This window comes from Theobroma cacao, chromosome 3, assembly GCF_000208745.1.
Source record: "Theobroma cacao cultivar B97-61/B2 chromosome 3, Criollo_cocoa_genome_V2, whole genome shotgun sequence".
Classification (NCBI taxonomy): Eukaryota; Viridiplantae; Streptophyta; class Magnoliopsida; order Malvales; family Malvaceae; genus Theobroma; species Theobroma cacao.
In genome coordinates, this window is record NC_030852.1 from 9534314 (window position 1) to 9554986 (window position 20673).

The following is a 20673-nucleotide window of genomic DNA, read 5'->3' on the forward strand; positions in this document are numbered from 1 at the left end:
AATAATTATGTCATTACTCTTACATTACTTCAAAAAGTCTTGAAGTTAAAACCTGTTAGTGAAGAATTACACAGGAGAAGAAAATGCAATCTCTAAAGATGAATTAGTTGCAAAGTTTCTAGTCGAACCAATCACTAATCTAAAGTTTCCAAACAGTGTCTTAAGGCTAAGTGAGTATAATTCCCTATACTTTGCTTGAATATATATTGATTGGGAATATATCTTGATTTAATGTTGTCATATTATGATGATTGGATAAATTTCCTAATCTGTTGATTGAATATCTGTATGGAAATATATCTCAATGTTTTGATTTGATGGTTAGAAATCATTATTGAACTTAATGCTTACTTACACCTGATGATTATCACTAATTATTTTCCTTTAAGTTTAAGTGATTAAAGCTCATGCTTCTTAACCTTTTTGATATAACAAAAAAGGGAAAAGGTTTATCGGCACATTTAAATGCTCTTACATTAGCTAAAGTTGCCTTTGAAAACATTTTTAAACTTCATGCATGTATTGAGGGGGGAACTTTCAAAGTTCATATTTATTTCTTATTCCTTTCTCATTTACACTTAAATGTTTTCAACAAAGGCATAAAAACTAATTAAGTTAGGGGGAGGTTTCTAGAAATTTCAAATGCAATGTGCTTATGTTTTTGTCATATCAAAAAGGGAGAGATTATTAGCCTTGAGTTACATCATGTATTGATTTAACAAAAATAATATTTTATCTTAAACTTAATGTTTAGCATTTGAAATTGTCTCAAATATATTTTTAGTCTGCTAAGGTTACGTATTTGTTTGAAAAGCTATACTTCATTAGAAAACATCTCATAAGCTTTCAAACAATGCATATTCAACTAAAAATGCAAAAGCAAACATGCCACGAAATATTATTTGAAGGTAGGAACAAGGTAAAGAGGAAATAGCTAGAGAGAAACACCAAAAAGCTAAGGAAACCTCAAGACACAAGCCAAGAGTCGATCTTATAAAAGCTCAAGTCAATCCAAAGGTTGAAAGAGTGCAAAACTTGAATATTATAAAGCCATAGTTGACCCTGAAGTGTTTACAGTCGACCCTATACTAGAAAGCTCAAGAAAATCCATTTTAAATAGACATATTCAACCCTAGACCAAGCATAATCTACCCTGACAAGTCAAAGGTAAGGAAAAGTCAAGATTACACAACCAAAGTCAATTATAAAGGAAGCATGGTCGATTATAGCAACTTAGACTTGCAAGAAACACACTATTATTAGATGGATCGACTAGAGGAAGATTATACTCAACTATGGAAGCCTTAATTTAAAAATTTTGAAGAACATAGTCAACCCTATGAACTTTGTAGTCAATCCTCAAGCTTCAGCAACGGTCAAATTTAATTCAAACTTGTGTTTAATGGCTTTAAATATTACCCTGGCTATAAATAAATGCATATGAGCCATTTTGAAGGAAGAGAAGACCTTAACCAAAGCTTCAAACCCTAAAGAGACTTCTAAAAGCTCATCTTCACTCTCTAGCATCCTTGTACTCTTCCATCAAGTTTACAAAGTTGAATCTATGCTTCACTTAAGCTAAAATTTCTTCTTTCACTTCACCAAAGATTAAAGTCTTAACACTTAACCTTTGAAAAGAATTTTTTTATTGAAATTTGTACTTCATTGTAAAAGTTTTAACTTATCCTTTAAAAGTTATTTGTGAGGGTTTGTGATTTAGTGTTTAAAAACCATTGTTTGTGGGTTTACCACTCCATCTTATTAAAAAGCAAGAATCTTTTTGTGGATTATATAAGGGTTATCACTTAATCCTTTGAAAAAGTCGTTGTAAAGCTTATCGCTTGATCCCATGAAAAAGCAAGAATCCCTTTGTGGATTGTTTAAGGATTATCATTTTGTCCTGTTAAAAAGCAAGAATCCTTGATAGTATAATAAAATTCCTTAGTTACCAAGGGAGTGGATGTAAGTATCGAAAAAGCCAAACCACTATAAATTTCTTATGTCTCTTTTTAATTTTCCACATTATTAGTTGTTGTTAATGTAATAAGCTCAATGTGAATAATTCCAAGTGGGAAGTGAATTGGAGTGTTTTTAAAATTTTGAAGAATCGTTTTTTATTTTGAAAAGAAATAGAGTTTTCTTAAACCAATTCCCGATTTGAAAATAAGCAAGACAATTAATTTCTTGTAAAGTGAGAAAGGTTGAAAGCACAAGTGAAATTAAAGGAATGGAAAGAAAGAAAAATTAACACACTAATTTTTATAGAGATTTAGCCTCCTTGCTTACGTCTCCTTTAGATTCACTAAGGAGTTTAAAATCTACTATTGAAATAGAATTCAATACAATGCCTTTTTATGGTTAAAGCACAACCAATCTACCTTTTATTTCAGTTAAGGTTAAACCACTCAATTTCTACTTTTTCAATTGGTTAAGGTATAACCACTCTAGTGAGTACAATAAAAGATAAAAGTGAAGCTAGGATGCCTCTTGAAGGATAAATAGCAAATTAAGTACAATGTTTGGTGAGAAAGAAGATAAACACTAAAGGCTCAATAAACGGTGCAATAAAAGACTTAAATGCAAGAGGAGAAGTCCAAATAGTATTGAACGATTTAAGATGAATTCTTCTCTTGGAGTTATGTTTCTAAGTCTTCCAACCTTCATTATGTTGTGAGACCTTAAATTTATAGTTGCTAAAGCTTTAGAGGTAGTTGAGGTGCATTAAATGTGAAAATAATCATTTAACACACTATTCCAACCTCTAACGGCCATCATCTACTGATAGATCTCTCGATCTATCGATAAATTCCCTTCAATAATCTTCAAAATCGATAAATTCTATTGATGTAAGCATCTATTGATTGATTCACTTCAAAACCATTTTGAGAAATCCTCGAGTAGCTATCTATCAATAGATGTCGCACATCTATCGATAGATGCAAGTAAGGGTTGAAATGTTCTCGGGTGCCTATATATTGATGGATATCGTGTATTTATCGATAGATGCAAATTAGGGTCCTTTGATATTATTCCTCACTGGCTATCTATCAATAGATGTCGCACATCTATTGATAGATGTTCATAGTCTTCGAAGTCCAAGTGTTAAAATAATCAACTATCGATAGATGTTCTTCATCTATCGATAGATGAGCTTATTTATTGATAGATGAAGAACATCTATCGATAGATTAATAACATTTTTCAAATTTGAATAGGCTTTTTGCTTGTTTCTACTTAAAATGCTTAGCTCTTTCATTAAACATTTTTAAAGGACCTTTCGGACTTGTTTGAACATTTGAAAAACAATTTTGATCACTTGTTTGTCAAATCAAAACTTAGACTCAAATGAAGCGTTAAGTTTAACAGGTGTTTATATTTGCCTTATAAAAATAGTTTTATATTGATTTATTGTTTTACACTTAAAAAAATATTTTTCGTTTTACTTTTCATAGGTAGCATTTAACTTAGGAAAAATATTTATCTTGAAATGTTGTTTTTATGCATAAGTTATTTATTGCTGAAAATTGTTTTTGATGCTAGAAAATATCTTTAAGTGATAAAGTTTCTATCTTGATAACTAGATTTTCAAAGAAATCTTTATAAATAGCAATTCACCGCCCTTCGTTCTTGGCATACTTCACTTTGAGACTTCTACACTAACACATCTCAATTTGATTACTCTTAATCAACTGATACTGCCTTAATATATGTTTTGTATCTATGATGAGACCTTTAGCTTTTTTGCTTTCAAAATGGCTCTATTATATCAACAATGCTAGGAATCACACCAATTTTTGTTATGAACTTCTTGATCTAAATAGCCTCTTTCTATGCCTTAAACGCAAAGATTTATTCGATCTCAGTTGAAGAGTTCATTGTCATATCCTATTTGGAACTTTTCCAATTGATCGCTCCACAGTTCAAATATAACCACTTTGCAATTTATCATCATCTTTATCAAATTGAAAGATTGCATCATCGTATCCTTGTGCATGCAAGTCGACAGCTCCTCCATACACCAAAAAGCATCCATAGTCTCAAGTACTTAAGCATGTTCTTTACTACTATCTAGTGACATTCACTTAGAGCAGCATGAAATCTACTCATGACACTCAAATCATAAGATACATTTTTTTTGCTCATAAAATCACACAAAGTCTCTATTCATGCGATTTCTTTCCCTTTTTGTGACTTCAAGCACATGTTAATGTAGAGATCAATGCCATGCAACATAGGCAAGGACATTCCTTTTGGACTCTTTCTTGCTAAACCCTTTTAGCACCTTTTCAATGTATATGGATTAAAACAGCCTAAGCAACATTTTCGATCTATCTCTATAGATCTTGATACTCGATTTTTATGTTATTTCTCCCATTTCCTTCATGTAGAATTTCTCAGATAGCCAAATATTTGTAGATTGCAACATTGGTATGTCAATTCCTATCAGAAATATGTCATATACATATAATACTAGGAAGACTATAGCGCTCTCATTAGTTTTCTAGTGTACACAAGGTTCATCCATATTTTTTACAAAATGAAACTCTTTGATTGTCTCATCAAAACGGATTTTCCAACTCATAGATGCATGCTTTAGTCCATAAATGGACTTTTCAAGTTTCCATACCTTATTGGTATTTTCTTAGTATATGAAACCATCTAGTTATGTCATATACACCTCCTCCTATAGATTTTCATTAAAGAATGCAGTTTTTACATCGATCTGCCATATCTCATACTACTTGTCAGTGAACTAAAAAATAAGGCATGATTTCCCTACTCCCTCTAAGAATGGAGTTATAATGGAGAAATGTTTTTTTAGTGAGAAGGATAGTCATGTCCTTATCATTCCTACGGATGCAAAAAAGTGACCACTTAATGAGAGGCAGGGGAGCAGAGTAGAGGAATGAGAAGAGGAAAGAAGAAAAAAAAAGGGAGAAAAGTCCCAAAATTCCCTTTAAATCTCATGAAATTCAACAAATAGGTGTCAAATGTACACACCTTGTATAGCTTAGAATCGAAATAGTTTAGATTACAATTTCTTTCTTAAAATGACTCTTTTTGGGTAAATCATAGGAGTACCTTTTTCTCATTTCCTAGCTTTACACCTCTAAGTCATTCGATAAACAATGAAGTTTCTATTCCTTTTCTTGCTGCTCTAGGGTCTCATAAAGAGGAGAATTCCTAGTCTCAGGAAGCTATAAACTTAGAATTCCGTTAAGGATGGAAAACGCCTTGAATACAAGAAAGGAAAGAGATGGGCTCGAGCGACCAACAATGACCAATAAAGGAGCTAAGGAAGCCCCTAACATCAAGGCTCGGTGCAATAGTGACACTGTAAAGTTTCTGACGTTAGTGGGGAAAAGCTTAACGCAGTAAATATACAAGACATCAAACACAACAGAAGCAACCATGAAACCAATTGCTTTAATTGTCAATTGAGGCCAACACCCATCGGATCCATCAGCCTTTGCTTTGCCCCTGGTGTTGGCTGAAAAATTGATGCAAAAAATGCTCGAAACTCCAACAAAAAATGCAGACAGTGAGAAAAACAGACATTGGTTATGAAGCTCAATAGCACGCAACCAACAAAAACAGTAGGAATCTCCATCAGTGCATTAAGTACAACGGTGAAGTACAAATTAAAGTTGAGGTTTTCGACATTTAGCTGGATCCTATAATAAAAAAATTCAAACTCCAAAACCAGGTATCATAATCATAATCATCCTCTTTGCAGCCCATTTCACGGTCCATAGATTCTCATTTTTATCATTAGTTGTTACATCTCTTTCACCTTCACTGGCCATTGTTGCTTTAGATGGAATAGATGGGTTTCGCTATAGATGGCATGCTCAAAATACGTAGCGGAAAGAAAATTAAAAAACTTTATAACTAAACACAAAACATACCTCCACCCATGGATCACCTTGGTGATATTTAACACATAAAAGTACAAAATAAATTATTATTTAGAAAGTTACCTTGCCATGTAATTTCTTAATCACTATGGCACTTTTTGAAGCAATATCTTGAACACCACAAGGAGAAAAAACCCTAGCCAATCAAGTGTTTGGCCTCCAATGGTAGTACACACGATTGCACTTGAACCTTCAACAAAGGAAGGAGTTTTTAACTATATTTTGTGCTAGCAAAGAAGACAACAATTGTCCTTTTCTTCTTTTTCACAATCTTAGCCGAACCTTTCTCGAAAATTGCTTCATTAGCAATTTTTTCTTTCACACAACGGGAGTGGTGGCAAAGAAAGAAAATATTTTTCTTTTTTTGACAAAAATTACGTTTTCTTCAATTATGAAAAACTTTCATATGAAAAAATAGTTAAAAGGTGACTTATATAGTTAGGTTAAAATAACTTCAATTTTGCAATTAAGCCCTCAATATTATAGCACATTATAATATTGGGCCTATTTGTCACAACCCAATTTCTCGGGCCATGACCGGCGCATGAGCTCAATGAGCATAGCTCACTAAGCCCAGGCAAGCCTATCCATTTACCTTTGCTTAACAAATTTATCATATCATGCATACACACACACCTTTGCCCGGGTGTGAACGTAGCCAAAACACAATGGCATTATTGATAATAATATACATGCACTATACCAGTCATGTATTTAGCAATTTACATTGCATACACATATTCACATTGTTAGATTGTATTCACAATACAAAAGGACCCATGACTTCCAACGGAGACATTTACAATAAAAGGGATTACTATCGAATACTAGACACATACCCAGAAGATGCACTACGGGGACTCCTTGATCTAGGGTCCAACAGTCACCTGATCTGAAAACATGAATTTTTATAAAACATGAGTACAATACTCAGTGAGTGAACAAGAAAGGAACAAGCATACCATAAGGAATGTTTATCGAAATCATGATGCATTCATTTTCTCAAAACCATGCAATTGTTTTAGCTCCTTTAAACCCTTCATGTAAACCCCACATGAGTAAATCACTTTACAAAAATCCATGCTCAACTATGGTACCAAAGAAATGGGAAATATGGCAAAAACCCACAAGTTAGCAAAATGGACAGAAAGTTTCTCGCTGTAGCGAGAACCAATTCTGGTGAAGGCCCTCAAACTTGAGAGTTTCTCGTTGTAGAGAGAATGAATTTCGCTGCAGCGAAACAGAGCAACAAGAGAAACATTTTTCCTCCACTCAACAAAAGGGCCATCCTACTAAACCAACAAAATCAACATAAAACTCATGAAAATTCCCAAAGTGCAATGTATCAAATTTCATATATATGTCAACCATATATCTCATTCATGAGCTTTCATTTCATAAGTCTAGATATGCATAATTTGATAGACAAACATCAATATCATCATAATCACACCCGGCTCATGTACATCCCCCCACATCGTGCACATAGTCGACACCATCGTGTGCATCCCCCACATCGTGCACAATCAGTGCCATCGTGTACATCCCCCCACATCGTGCACACAGGCACTATCATCATCCATCTCTCACACCACCATCATCATCGACATGTGCATCCCCCCACATCGTGCACACACACGATTACAGTCATTATACACAATATCATTCACCATGCACAGCACACACACACACACATACACACACACACACACACACATATATATATATATATATATCATCATATCGCAATAATGCATGAATCCATAGCAATCACATATCACAACATCAAACCATTTAACGAAAGCTTGTTCCCAAGGTACCTTTTCTAAGACAAGTTGGATAGAATCTTTCATATTCCCCAAAGCAAGTTTGAAATGCAAGTCCACTCACCGGTATCAAAAAATCCAGATTCCGGGTGTATTCGGACTAATAGTCCTCAAGCGCAATTCCTTTGCCTTTTCAGGACGTCTCACTACCTTGACAAATAACAAAGTCAAGGAATTTACTATATTGTCCCTAAATTGACATAAACTAATTTAAATTACTAATGCTTGATATGTAAATGCAAAAATACGTTCGATTATCGCTTAATCGCGGTATCGATTAAATTCGACCGATCACCTGATTAATTGACGATTGTGTCCTAATCACCTCCAAATCAATCCATTTCTCCTCTAATACCTTAATTTACCACATACCATTTAAATAAAGTCAAATTCAGCATTAGAACCCTCACAGTTCCTTATAGAAAAATTCGGTCATTTGGTGCACTAGCACCCAAATTTTTTCTACATAACCGCTTCAGCTTAATTCATCATTTTCCAAGCCATTTTCCTTGAAATAAAAACAATCCCCCATTGATATTCAGCCGTCATGGTTCGACCAACAAGGAACCCTAGAGAAATTGAATATTTCTTTTGTATTTTTGTTCATAACCATGCTTAACTATCCCTAAACACTAACATAGTCTAAAATCAAATTATTCCAACAACAATTCCTCTTCCATACCCATTTTTCAGAATTGAATCCATCATGATAACTCAATATTCAACCATGAAAATCAAGAACAAAAGCATGGGCAAGCTAGGTATCAAGGAGAATTAAAGAAATTCTAACTTACCTAGCTTGTTTCCTTGATTTCTTCAATTTTTCTTTGAATTTCCACCTAGGTTTTCTTGTTTTTCCCTTTGTTCTTCCTTTGTTCTTGTTGCTGGTTTCCTAGGCCGAATATGGTGAGAGAATTGGGGATTTAATGGGCTGATTTCTATAGAAAATAATAAAATAACCAAGCATACCACGTGTCACATGCTTATTGGCCCAATTTTTTAACTTTTTGACTTTTTCTTCTTAATTTTCCACCACAAATATTCTGGTATTTATCCAATCCTACCACAATTAAAATCCCTTGGTCTTGACAAGTGCTGGGGCAAAAAATTTACCGATTTGCCCTCGAGATGAAAAAATTACGATTTTACCCCTATACTCCGAAATGTACCGGAATCACATTATTTCTACTTTTCAACCTCAAATAACACTAATATTGATCAATATTAACCAAATGGGGCAAAAATCATTTTATAAAAATTCCCGTTTAGTCCTCTAACAGAAAAATTACCATTTTACCCTTGTGCTCCAAAAATACCGAGAATCACAATTTTTCACTGCTAAACATCATTTTATACTCCAATAATCATAATTATATTTCATATAATTATTCTTGGTCAAATGTGATCAAATCTTGGCTAAAAATCTCCATTTTATCATCAAATGGTAAAATGATCGTTTTGTCCCTAATCGGTCAATTTTCCTGATGGACTCCAAACTGGACCTTGAACTCTGAATCACTATTCTAAGCCATTCTATGGGTTTCAAAATTTTCAAATTCCTCTTAGAATTTCTATTTGAACTAGCTCAAGGCTCGATTTAACTTAGTTGTACCACTCGGTACAATACCGTCTTTTAATCGAGCTTGATAAGGTCTTGCACTATTACTTAATTAAACTATTTTAATTAAGTCCTTGAAAATTGAAATAAAAACTAATTTCCTTTATATTTTGCAATCAAGGCCTTATAGTTATAACTATTTATAATTATGCCAAAACTTAATTAAAGTCTTTTAATTAAGTTTATAGAAGTTAATTACCTAACATGTGATTTAAGTCTAACTTAAATCGTCACTTGCCTAATTTAATTCAAATGCAACCATTGTGCGTGACCTATTAGGTTCTCAACATGTTCGCAATGGAATTGATTAATGACTTAATTAATTAATATAAGTTTCAATCAATTAGTTTATAATCAATTTCATAGACCAAGATTGGCATCTAGCAATGCATCATGGCCACCCAATTGTTGAGAGAGTCAAAGGGTTCTTTGACAACCTTTTAGTGTATAGTCTATCAGTGTAATTCATTCCCTCATCATATATCTCAGAGATGATAAGAGCTTGGTAAAGTGTCTACTCTTATTGACCTCCATATTTGTTCCTGCAATTATAGCATTAGCTTTATAGAAAGTTATGAAACCTTTTTCATAATCTCCATGTTGCCTTGGCCAAGGACTTCAATAAGCTAATGTTAACCAAGAATTGATAGGATATGTCTTCTAAAACACTTGAGGTGATGATTCCTATCTTGACCACTCATTTGCCTTCACATGCTTCATACTATACCCAAAAGCATCCTGCTTTGGCATCCTTGGTTAGGCACCTATAGGGATGAAATCAAAGCATAACACTCCACACATAAGACAACTTGGTGTCTCAAGTCTAGGGAGTATTTACACAACTGAAACATGAGAAGTGTTGCATAAACACTAGAGTGTATTACCAAATGCACTTCTCATGGCGGGTCATGTTCAGTGAACTTGCTCTCCTAGGCAAGCACCTATATTCTAGCTTCAAGTATCTCTATACTTCAATCTATGAGATCGATCGCTTACTTCCAAAGTAAGGAACATAGAATATACCAATCTCTAAGCATCATTGATGTCCAGTCTCAATGATACATTGACCAGGAAGATTTTGAGATTATACTTTGATGCATAAGAATCTCATAACTGCAACTCATTACAGTTTCCTTGCAAGGCATATTAATCTTATGGACTTCATCCAATTATACTTATGACTCATTATAATTAATGTCTTATTGATGAAGGAAAACCTCTAATCATTCAACATGAATGATATTGTTGCATGATTGGAATCAAGCCTCAACCAATCCCAATTGACTGCAGGGCTCATCCTAACATCTCCCACTAGCACAAAGCCAATTGCTACCTCATCGTATGTAGATTCAATCAATCTAGCAATCGTATCTGCATGTAGACTCTCTTGTGCCCTTCGATGTGGTTAATTACTTTTATCTATCTTCGTAATGTCCATGCATCACATCATGTCATATTACTATATCCAGATCCAATGAGACCCAAGTTCTGCTTGTATGGCTCCATTGTTGCATTAGCAATGTTCAAAACCTTTTATTAGTTCCATGGACTAACGATCTAAGTATCTTCCTATTAGAACCCTTTTAATAGGATGTATATGACTTTAATTATATACATGTACATAGTCCTTTTTCTTTCTTTGGAACCATTCCAACTAAACTATGTTATATGCATCATATGCATTTGTCACTTTTCATTGTACCATCCGCCCCTTTTAAATTTTGGCACTTTCTTTTTATACACATTGCATCCCATGTAATTGTATCACCAAAGAATTGTATTCACTCCCACTAACCTCTTTTTGTCTATGAGATAAATACACTTGTACATATTATTAAATCGAACCCTTTGGATCCCATATAATAGAACAAAGTGTATAACTCTAACGTAAAACATATTTAGTAGTTCATCTCATATGAATAATACATCTTCAATGTATCTTACTAAATCCATGGAGTTCTCATACATATGATTATGCATCTCTATGCAAAATTTAAGAGTTAGATTCCAATGTAACCATGTAATAACTAAAAAACTCCTTTTTCAATGTCATCATACTCCCACTAAATCCAAGATCCTTTGTGAGAGTAATAATCAAACTCTTTTGAATTTTTCGTGATGTTACATACATACATCTCAATGTATGCTTGGAATCATATTGGTTTGGAATAATATAATTGGCTACATATAACTTAGATAGCTATGGACAAAATCATATCACTATATGAGTTTGCTTTCTTCTTTGAACAAACATCTCTATGTTCTATTCATAAGAAAGTTCCATTTCACATGTATCTACATTCATCTTTTGAATGATTAATTAATAAGTAAGAGTAATCTTCACTAAGATCATATCTTAATAAGAGTACTTCATACTATATAGCTCGTATGATTTTATATTTGAGTTTTCTGAACATTTCAAGTTTCAAAATTTTTTTCTTTAAGTATACAAGACAAAATCTCAATTTGGTCTTGTGTAAACTTAATGAATTAGGAACATTTTTTATAACATTTTATATTCAATGGTTCATATACATCTATATGTAGAAGACCTTTTGAACATACCAAGTCATTCACTTTTGCATGAAAATTGATTTGGTCATATAAGAATTACTAGCTCCTTTATGATTCCCAATCAAAAGGATCTAAGTATCTTCATACTCTAATTCTTACTTCAATGACCAAGACGAAAATGCCATAATTGAGATCATATGCAATTAGTTTTCTTGACATTTATATTGAGCATTAACTTACTACTATTGTTTTACGCTTTATGTCATTACTTAAATGCGTTCAACATCTAGTATCGAATACTTATGATGTTAATACATCAGTAGTAACTTCTAACTCAATCATAAACTTTGGCAAAGTAGAGGCTTCTATAAACTTCCTCTTCTTTAACTTTGTCAAGGAATTTTTTTTTTTTTAGTCCTTCCTTTGTCCATCTTTACCATGAAGATGTTTGAGAACATTTACCAATTAGTGCCATTATCATGGTTGTCTTCTTAATTCATAATTAAGGCAATATAAATTTCATCTCATGGAAGCACACTCCTAATTATGAATTGTATTTGGTAGAGATTGTGGAACGAACAACCTTTCACTTGAGAACATTTCTCAAGTCCTAGTACCTTCAAAAAGGGTTTGGTCTAATGAGTTTGATTTGCATCCAAGATGCACCATAGTGACATATTATTAGCCATGTATATAAATTATGTCTAAATAGATAAAATAAAGCAATACGTAAATATCATGCATAAACTATTTAAAACAAGGTTTTTAAATTTTAAATAGTTCTCCCATTATTTTCTACAAGATGATAACCTTCCATATCACCTCGAGAGATCTCTACTAGGATTCTCTTAGTGGGCTAGGATCCCATCCATCAAGTCATGGCCTTGAGTGTGCTCAACAAACCATGATCGGTAGATTAGGTAGGTAACTGAGCTTACCAATTGTATCTTTACACAACTCCTAGATCAGCTAGGTGACAAACACATTGCCTAAACATATCATATATATTTTGCCTAGCCTTTGCCTCTAGTTTCATAATAATCAAGTTTCCAAGCATCTAGATTTTATGAAACTAGTTCGGTAAAACCCACCAATAGCTCAAACATACTCGTGTAAAAGTGTGACCTTGAGTGTACTCAACAAGTCTCCGATTAAAGAGCAACCAGGTTATCTTGCTACATGGTGGAAGGCAACTTGCTCATGCGTGGCATGTGACTCAATATATAATGAAGGATTTTGTGTTCGCCTTTATTAAGGTCTCATCTTTACATGCATAGCATTTATTAAATCATATAAAATAAATATATCACATGCATACTACTTTGCATTGCATAGCATTTATTAAATTGCATAAAATAAATCTATCATAGGCAAACTACTTTGGATGATTTGGACTTTAACTATACTAATTTCCTTGAGCCATCAAAGGAAACTAGCTTGATCAAACCTAGGGGATTAAATATAAGAATCTTCAAAATCTGCTTGTAATCTCCTTGTCCCTCTTGGCGCCTTAGATCTCCATCATCAATTTTTCTAAAATTCAATTCCTAATCTACCCTAATTCTAATTACATTTGAATGTAGAAACCTTGAGTTACATTCGAGGGGAGTAAGATAAGGAAAGAATTTTACAAACTGAGATAAAGAGACAAGGCAGGACATGTAAGCCCTATTTCAAAAATACCAAAAATATACATTCAACCATAGCATAATCATATTAGGCCGAAGTCCATAATCATCAACATATATTCATCAATATGAATAAAATTTAAAGACATGTCTCATTCAAATTGTTAATCATATGAGGTATTTGAGATTGGCAATTTTCAACATTTGAATTTTGTCAATTTCAAATTTTCGAGTAACCATTTAATTCTATATATATGGAAACTTCTTTCATATACGGTAAGTATTACTAATCAAAATTAATAATTTATCCATTCCTAATCTTTTTAGGATTAAAATTAAATTTTTATTACAAATTACAAATTAAAACATTTTTAATTTGTGCTCCTCAACATTTTACACAACCTATTATTAATCTCATTTAATTAAAGATTGAATGTCTATTATTACCTAATCTTATTAGGAAATAACTTAGACAATTTAATCTTTAAATTTAATGTCAAATTAGAATTATCTTCTTGTAAGAAGTCAATTCAAAATAAAATTTATCTATAAATATTAAAACTCCCATTACTCCTAGGAATCTAATTCCTAAATTAATGTAGTCTTAAATTATTTAAATTTTAACACCCTTAAATTAAGGAATCACATTCCATAATTTATGACATAAATTATCAATCTTTACAGAACATATTCCATAAATATTTAATTGGCTAATGAAGATATTTTAACTTCCATAATTTTAGAAATCATATTTCTTTATTTGTGGATGTTAATGTATTATCTTTGACATGCTTAATTTTAGGAATCATATTCCCTAAATTAAATGTTTCAAAAAATCAGCATAATTATGGAACCAATTCCATAACTTATCCTCAGCCAATTAACTAATTTAATCGATCATTTATTGGTGTAAAATTTTGACAAATTCTATGTCTTAACCAAGACAATGTCCTGCTGCAGACAGCAGCAGACATGTCCTAATTACATGGCATTATGGTGCTGTATCTTTAGGAATTTAATTTCAACAAAATTTATCCTGATAGATAACTCATGGAACTATTCCAGAATAAATTTTCAGGATTTCAGGAGATGATTTGGCCATTCAAAAAATTCAAAAACCGTGACCTTTATCTGCAGGAGGCAGAATTGGTTTTTGAGTCCTTTTGAAATTCTTTGTGACTAAAACTTAGAAATTTAATTCCTAATAAAATTTATCCTTATAGATAACTCATGGAAATATTCCAGAATAAATTTTCAGGATTTTAGGAGGTGTTTTGGCTGTCAAAAAAATTCAAAACCATGACCTTTATCTGCGGAGGCAGTTTCGGTTTTGTCTTTCTTTCGAAGCTATTTGGTGGCAAAAATTCAGGAATTTAATTCCCAATTAAATTTTCCTTGATAGACAACTTATGGAACAATTCCATAGTAATTTTCCAGGATTTTAGAAAACGTTTTTGCTGTCAAAAAAATTCAAAACCATGGCTTGCTGCTGCAGAGGCAGCAACAGTTTTGACTCCACCAACTCAATTTTATGAAAGCTTAATTCTAGGAATTTAAATCCTTAAAATTCTTGGAAACAATTTGGATAATTTATGGAACTTTTCCATAAAAAAATCCTCAGTCAATTGGTGCAACTAATTGCACAAGTTTAGGCCTTTATTGGTTGCCAGGCCAAACAAAACCGTGATTGTCACTGTTGCAAACAGCAACTGTTTTAGCCACATTTTGGTAACTTTACCTCCACCATTAGCCACACATAATCACCCATCTTGGAACATTTCCAATGTGTATTGATCTCTTAATTTTCCTATATTTTATTGAGCACTTAAGCCTCACTTTTATGGCTGAAAATGGACCAATACCATGGCTGGACAGAATCGAATTTTACCATTTAAATCACACCATAATGTCATGAGATCGAATCTTTATTTGTTAAATTAATTTGTGCATCTCATGCACTTATTAATCTCCAATATTTTGACATTAAAACGAGATTAATATTATGACAAATAAATTTTAAAATTTACAATTAAAATCTATCTAGAAATCAAAATAACTAGAACAAATTGTAAAATTTTAAAACTTACTAATTTGTGTAGAACAAAACCCGAACACCTCATATTCCTTTTCAACAAGGCATTAACAACAATAAACATAAACATGTGTTAAAATCGAACCACAGAAGGCTCGATACCACTGATGGGTTTGGCTATAGATGGCATGCTCAAAATACGCAACGGAAAGAAAATTAAAAAACTTTATAACTAAACAACAAAACATGCCTCCACCCATGGATCACCTTTGTGATATTTAACACATAAAAGCACAAAGTAAATTATTGTTTAGAAAGTTACTTTGCCATGTAATTTGTAATCACTATAGAACTTTCAGAAGCAAAATCACGAACACTACAAGGAGCAAAAACCCTAGCTAATCAAGTGTTTGGCCTCCAATGGTAGTACACACGATTGCACTTGAACCTTCAACAAATGAAGGAGTTTTTAACTATACTTTGTGCTAGCAAAGAGGACAACAATTGTCCTTTTCTTCTTTTTCACAATCTTAACCGAACCTTTTTCGAAAATTGCTTCATAAGCAATTTTCTCTTTCACACAAAGAGTGGTGGCAAAGAAAGAAAATGTTTTTCTTTTTTTGACAAAATCTACGTTTTCTTCAACTGTGAAAAACTCTCATATGAAAAAATAGTTAAAAGTTGACTTATATAGTTAGGTTAAAATAACTTTAATTTTGCAATTAAGCCTTCAATATTATAACACATTATAATATTGGGCTTATTACTTAATTAAACTCTTTTAATTAAGTCCTTGAAAATTAAAATCAAAATTAATTTTCTTTATATTTTGCAGTCAAGGCCTTATAGTTATAACTATTTATAATTATGTCAAAAACTTAATTACAGTCTTTTAATTAAGTTTATAGAAGTTAATTACCTAGCATGTGATTTAAGTCTAACTTAAATCGTCACTCTCCCAATTTAATTCAAATGCAATCATTGTGTATGACCCATTAGGTTCCCAACATGTTGGCAATAGAATTGATTAATGACTTAATTTATTAATATAAATTTCAATCAATTAGTTTATAATCAATTCCATAGACCAAGATTGGCATCTAGCAATGCATCATAGCCACCCAATTGTTGGGAGAGTCAAAGTGTTCTTTGACAACCTTTCAGTGTACAGTCTATCAGTATAATTCATTCCCTCATCATATATCCCGAACATGATAAGAGCTTGGTATAGTGTCTACTCTTATTGACCTCTATATTTGTTCCTGCAATTATAGCATTAGCTTTATAGAGAGTTATGAAACCTTTTTCATAATCTCCATGTTGCCTTGGTCAAGGACTTCAATAAGCTAATGTTAACCAAGAACTGATAGGATATGTCCTCTAAAACATTTAAGGTGATGATTCCTATCTTAACTACTCATTTGTCTTTACATGCTTCATACTATACCCAAAAGCATCCTCTTTTGGCATCTTTGGTTAGGCACCCATAGGGATGAAATCAAAGCATAGCACTCCACACATAAGACAACCTAGTGTTTCAAGTCTGGGGAGTATTTACACAACTGACACATGAGAAGTGTTGCATAGACAATAGAGTGTATTACCAAATGCATTTCTCATGGCGAGTCATGTTCAATAAACTTGCTTTCCTAGGCAAGCACTTATATTCTAGCTTCAAGTATTTCTATACTTCAATCTATGAGATCGATTGCTTACTTCCAAAGTAAGAAACATAGAATATACCAGTCTCTAAGCATCATTGATGTCCAGTCTCAATGATACATTGACCATGAACATTTTGATATTAGGCTTTGATGTATAAGAATTTCATAACTGTAACTCATTACAGTTTCCTTACAAGGCATATTAATCTCATGGACTTTAGCCAATTAGACTTATAACTCATTATAATTAATGTCTTATTCATGAAGGAAAACCTCTAATCATTCAACATGAATGATACTATTGCATGATTGGAATCAAGCCTCAACCAATCTCAATTGGCTGCAGGGCTCATCCTAACAGGAATTATAAGTTGTAAATTGTCAAGTAATTTCTTCTCGTTAAGTCTTGCAAACTTTTCTAATACGTCGAGTGCTTCTTCGTTTTTCCCTCAAACAAGGAGCCAGCGGGGTGACTCTGATACAAAAGAGACTAATACAAAGGTGTAGATTAGAGGAAGAAGGGATATGATCTTGTATGAATTCCTCCAACAGGTTCTGGTAGGATGGGCAATGAATGAAAGAGACAGAAAACCCGCTGTGAAGAAAAAGAAGCCATATTGGCCAACTTGGCCACGCCATTTACGGCCAACAGCTTCTGTTCAGAGAACAAGACAGCATATCCCAATTCCAGAGCGAGCAAAACCATTTGCAAAACGGAGAAGTGCATATATCCAAACATTTGGTGAAGGGAGGTGATGAAAGTGGTTGTGAAGGTTAAGATGCATGCTAGCAGCAATGTTTTCTTTCTGCCGAAGCATGCGTCAGCAAGGCGGCCATAGAAAGCACATCCTGTGGAAGTGGGACAAACGTCATTAGTATCGCACTCATTAAGTTTACTTTGGTGTGAAATATATGCACATGTTTCCAAGCATAAAAAAGGAAAATATTTGTAGATTAATGCCTACAAATAATATATGATTAATGGCAACATATTCATTTTGTACTTGTCACAAATACTTTAAATTGGATCAAAATAAAAACAAAAAAAAAAAGAATAACAGAGGAAGTCTCATGTAATATAGCACAACTAGTAAAGAGAGAGAGAGAGACATAAACCTGGGCTGCGACTAAAAGGCCGGGGGACAAAGAAACGAAAAAAAAAAATTCATACAAAAAGAATGCATTGTTGCCAGTACAGTGGTTTTCTGAATACCAAAAAAGAGAGAGGGGGGAGAACTCTTCCCCGTCTGCGATTAGTCCCATATAAACTGGCAGGATTGTAGATTATGGAACTAATATGAATGAGGCCTGGCAGGATTGGGTGTTGTTTTTGATCGGCTTGGGTTAGGAGGCTCTGTTTTTGTTCTCTTGTTGGATTAGGGGGCTTGTTTGTTGCGACCCTTCTATTTTGTTAAGTATTTGTACAAACCGTGGCTGTTGATTGTCTGTTTTCAACCTCTTTTTTGATGAAATATTTGAGACTAACCTTATTTCTTGAGTTAGTTCTCGTCACTGTTTCTTCTGCGTGGCTAGGCTGTGTTGTTTCCTGCCGACCTCTGTTTTCGATACTGAGTTGTTTCTGGCATTGGGGTATTGTGTTGATTTTCTGCTGATGTGTACACTTATTGCATGAGTTGTCTCATGTTGTTGGTAGGCAAGATCGGGTATGAACTGGAAACAAGGCTCTGTATTGCCCTGTTTCTTGTTCTTACTTCTATCTTACGGGCAATGTGAGAGTTTAAGTGTGCGGCTGCTGGAACTAATGGGTAAGCTTCTGTTGTTGGTTTGGTGGTTGTAAGGGGTGCAAATTCACCATGTTTGATGTAGGTACTCAGGTGGTGATGCTTTGCAAGCCAGTTGTTTCTTTCTTTGTCCTTTATGGAGCTGAGTTTATGAAGATGATGTTTGAAAGGGATTGGTTTGAGCTTGGGAAGTTCTTGGAGTCCTCCCTTCAGGCTTTTTTGTTTGTCTTGGACTGGTTGCTATGGTCTTTTGAAAACTTGGAGATTATTGCAGATTTGGATTTATGGCTTTGCATCAGATTTCTACAGGATGCTGCGGTTTCTCTCTTGGTGTTTTGATCTTTGTTTTCATTTTCAGGTGGTTGTTGTTGGTTTGCTTTTGTTTTTGCGAAGAAATACTTTCTTTTGCTATTTTGCTAGTTTGTAACTCTTTGGTTACTGAATAAATCCCTCTGACCATGGAAAGAAAGGAGAAATGAAAACTATGTATGGTGAAAGAGAAACATTGTGAATGAACAACGGAGAAAGAATTACCCAATATCGAACCGACGAAGAAGAGGGAAGCGGGAAGAGCAGCAAGAAACTTGCGGTCGCATACAAGACCCCACTCAGCAATTGTGGATGTTGTATTTCCTCCAATCCACTCCCATGTGCCCGCAGCTAATCCAGAGACAGGACCAGTTTGCCTTTTGTTGCTAGCTGTAGCAGTCATCATGCAGAAAGACGATGAACATTGATGCATTGGTACTGTTGTCAAAGGAGGGTTTGCATCTCCAAGCAGCTGGTTGGGCATCACTAAAGATGGTGATTAAAGTGTTCTGGGAATCAAATATCCATGCAAATGACACCAAGAGCACGTGCAGCAGCTGGGAGAACCCAAAGGATCCCACATACCCTTCTACCACCTCATCCACAGTGAGCTCCAACTTGGCTTCTACTGAATTTTCTTTCCCATGCACAAGCTCTCGTACCTCTTCTTCTTCCATGAACCAAGCGGATTTTGGGTGGTTTTGCTGAAGGTGGTCCAAATAATGTCTTTCTTGCCAGCTACATATGTCAGTTAGCTCCTAATATGTGGCCATGGAATTGCCATTTTCCTTTTGGCTTCTTGTAGTTTAGGTGGAAACCCAAAAACAAGAATCAGGAAATGAATGATGATGTCTGCATGATTTTGGATGGAAATTGCGATATCAAATTCGTCTAAGTGCATTTATCATGAAGAATGTTCCGTCATACATCCAAGGGGTGGGGGGCGATCTGAATGTGAAGAATTAAAAAATGGAAAATCACCATGATTAGGCACCATGCAATTGATGGGCTTATATTTGACACACTTTGCACAATGTCAGTAGGACCGGAGACAGGTGGTGGTGGTGGTGTAATTGGTAAGTGGCCAGCCATCATTTTCATTAGTTATATACAGTCTGCACCACTAAATTGCTTCAGAGTTCAGACCAACACAACACTCCTCCCCACCTCTTCTCTAACATATCTGGTTCCATAATTTGTTTTCATCTTCTAGCTGAAGGGTTTTTAGGTGATGTTTATATATTTTTTCTTTCCATTAAAAATTATCAAACATAACTAAAATTAAAAATCAATATGTATTTTAATAAACTTTTAATATTATGTTCTATTCGAATGTACGAGGGTGCCTACTAATATTAATGTAGTATCTGCATTGGTCGATCGAATCAAGTAATCCTAAAAATCGAAAATTAAAAGCAAGAG

The 20673-nt window shown here is 33.7% G+C and overlaps 1 protein-coding gene across 1 annotated transcript; it reads right to left on the reverse strand.

Moving 5' to 3' along the window:
* Positions 5139-19991, reverse strand: LOC18604454 (organic cation/carnitine transporter 1). Its single transcript, XM_018117261.1, is given in 7 exon segments — positions 5139-5572; positions 5575-5692; positions 5694-5837; positions 17560-17948; positions 17951-18049; positions 19477-19684; positions 19686-19991. Coding segments are annotated over 7 exon segments (1635 nt in total). The 5' UTR covers positions 19929-19991.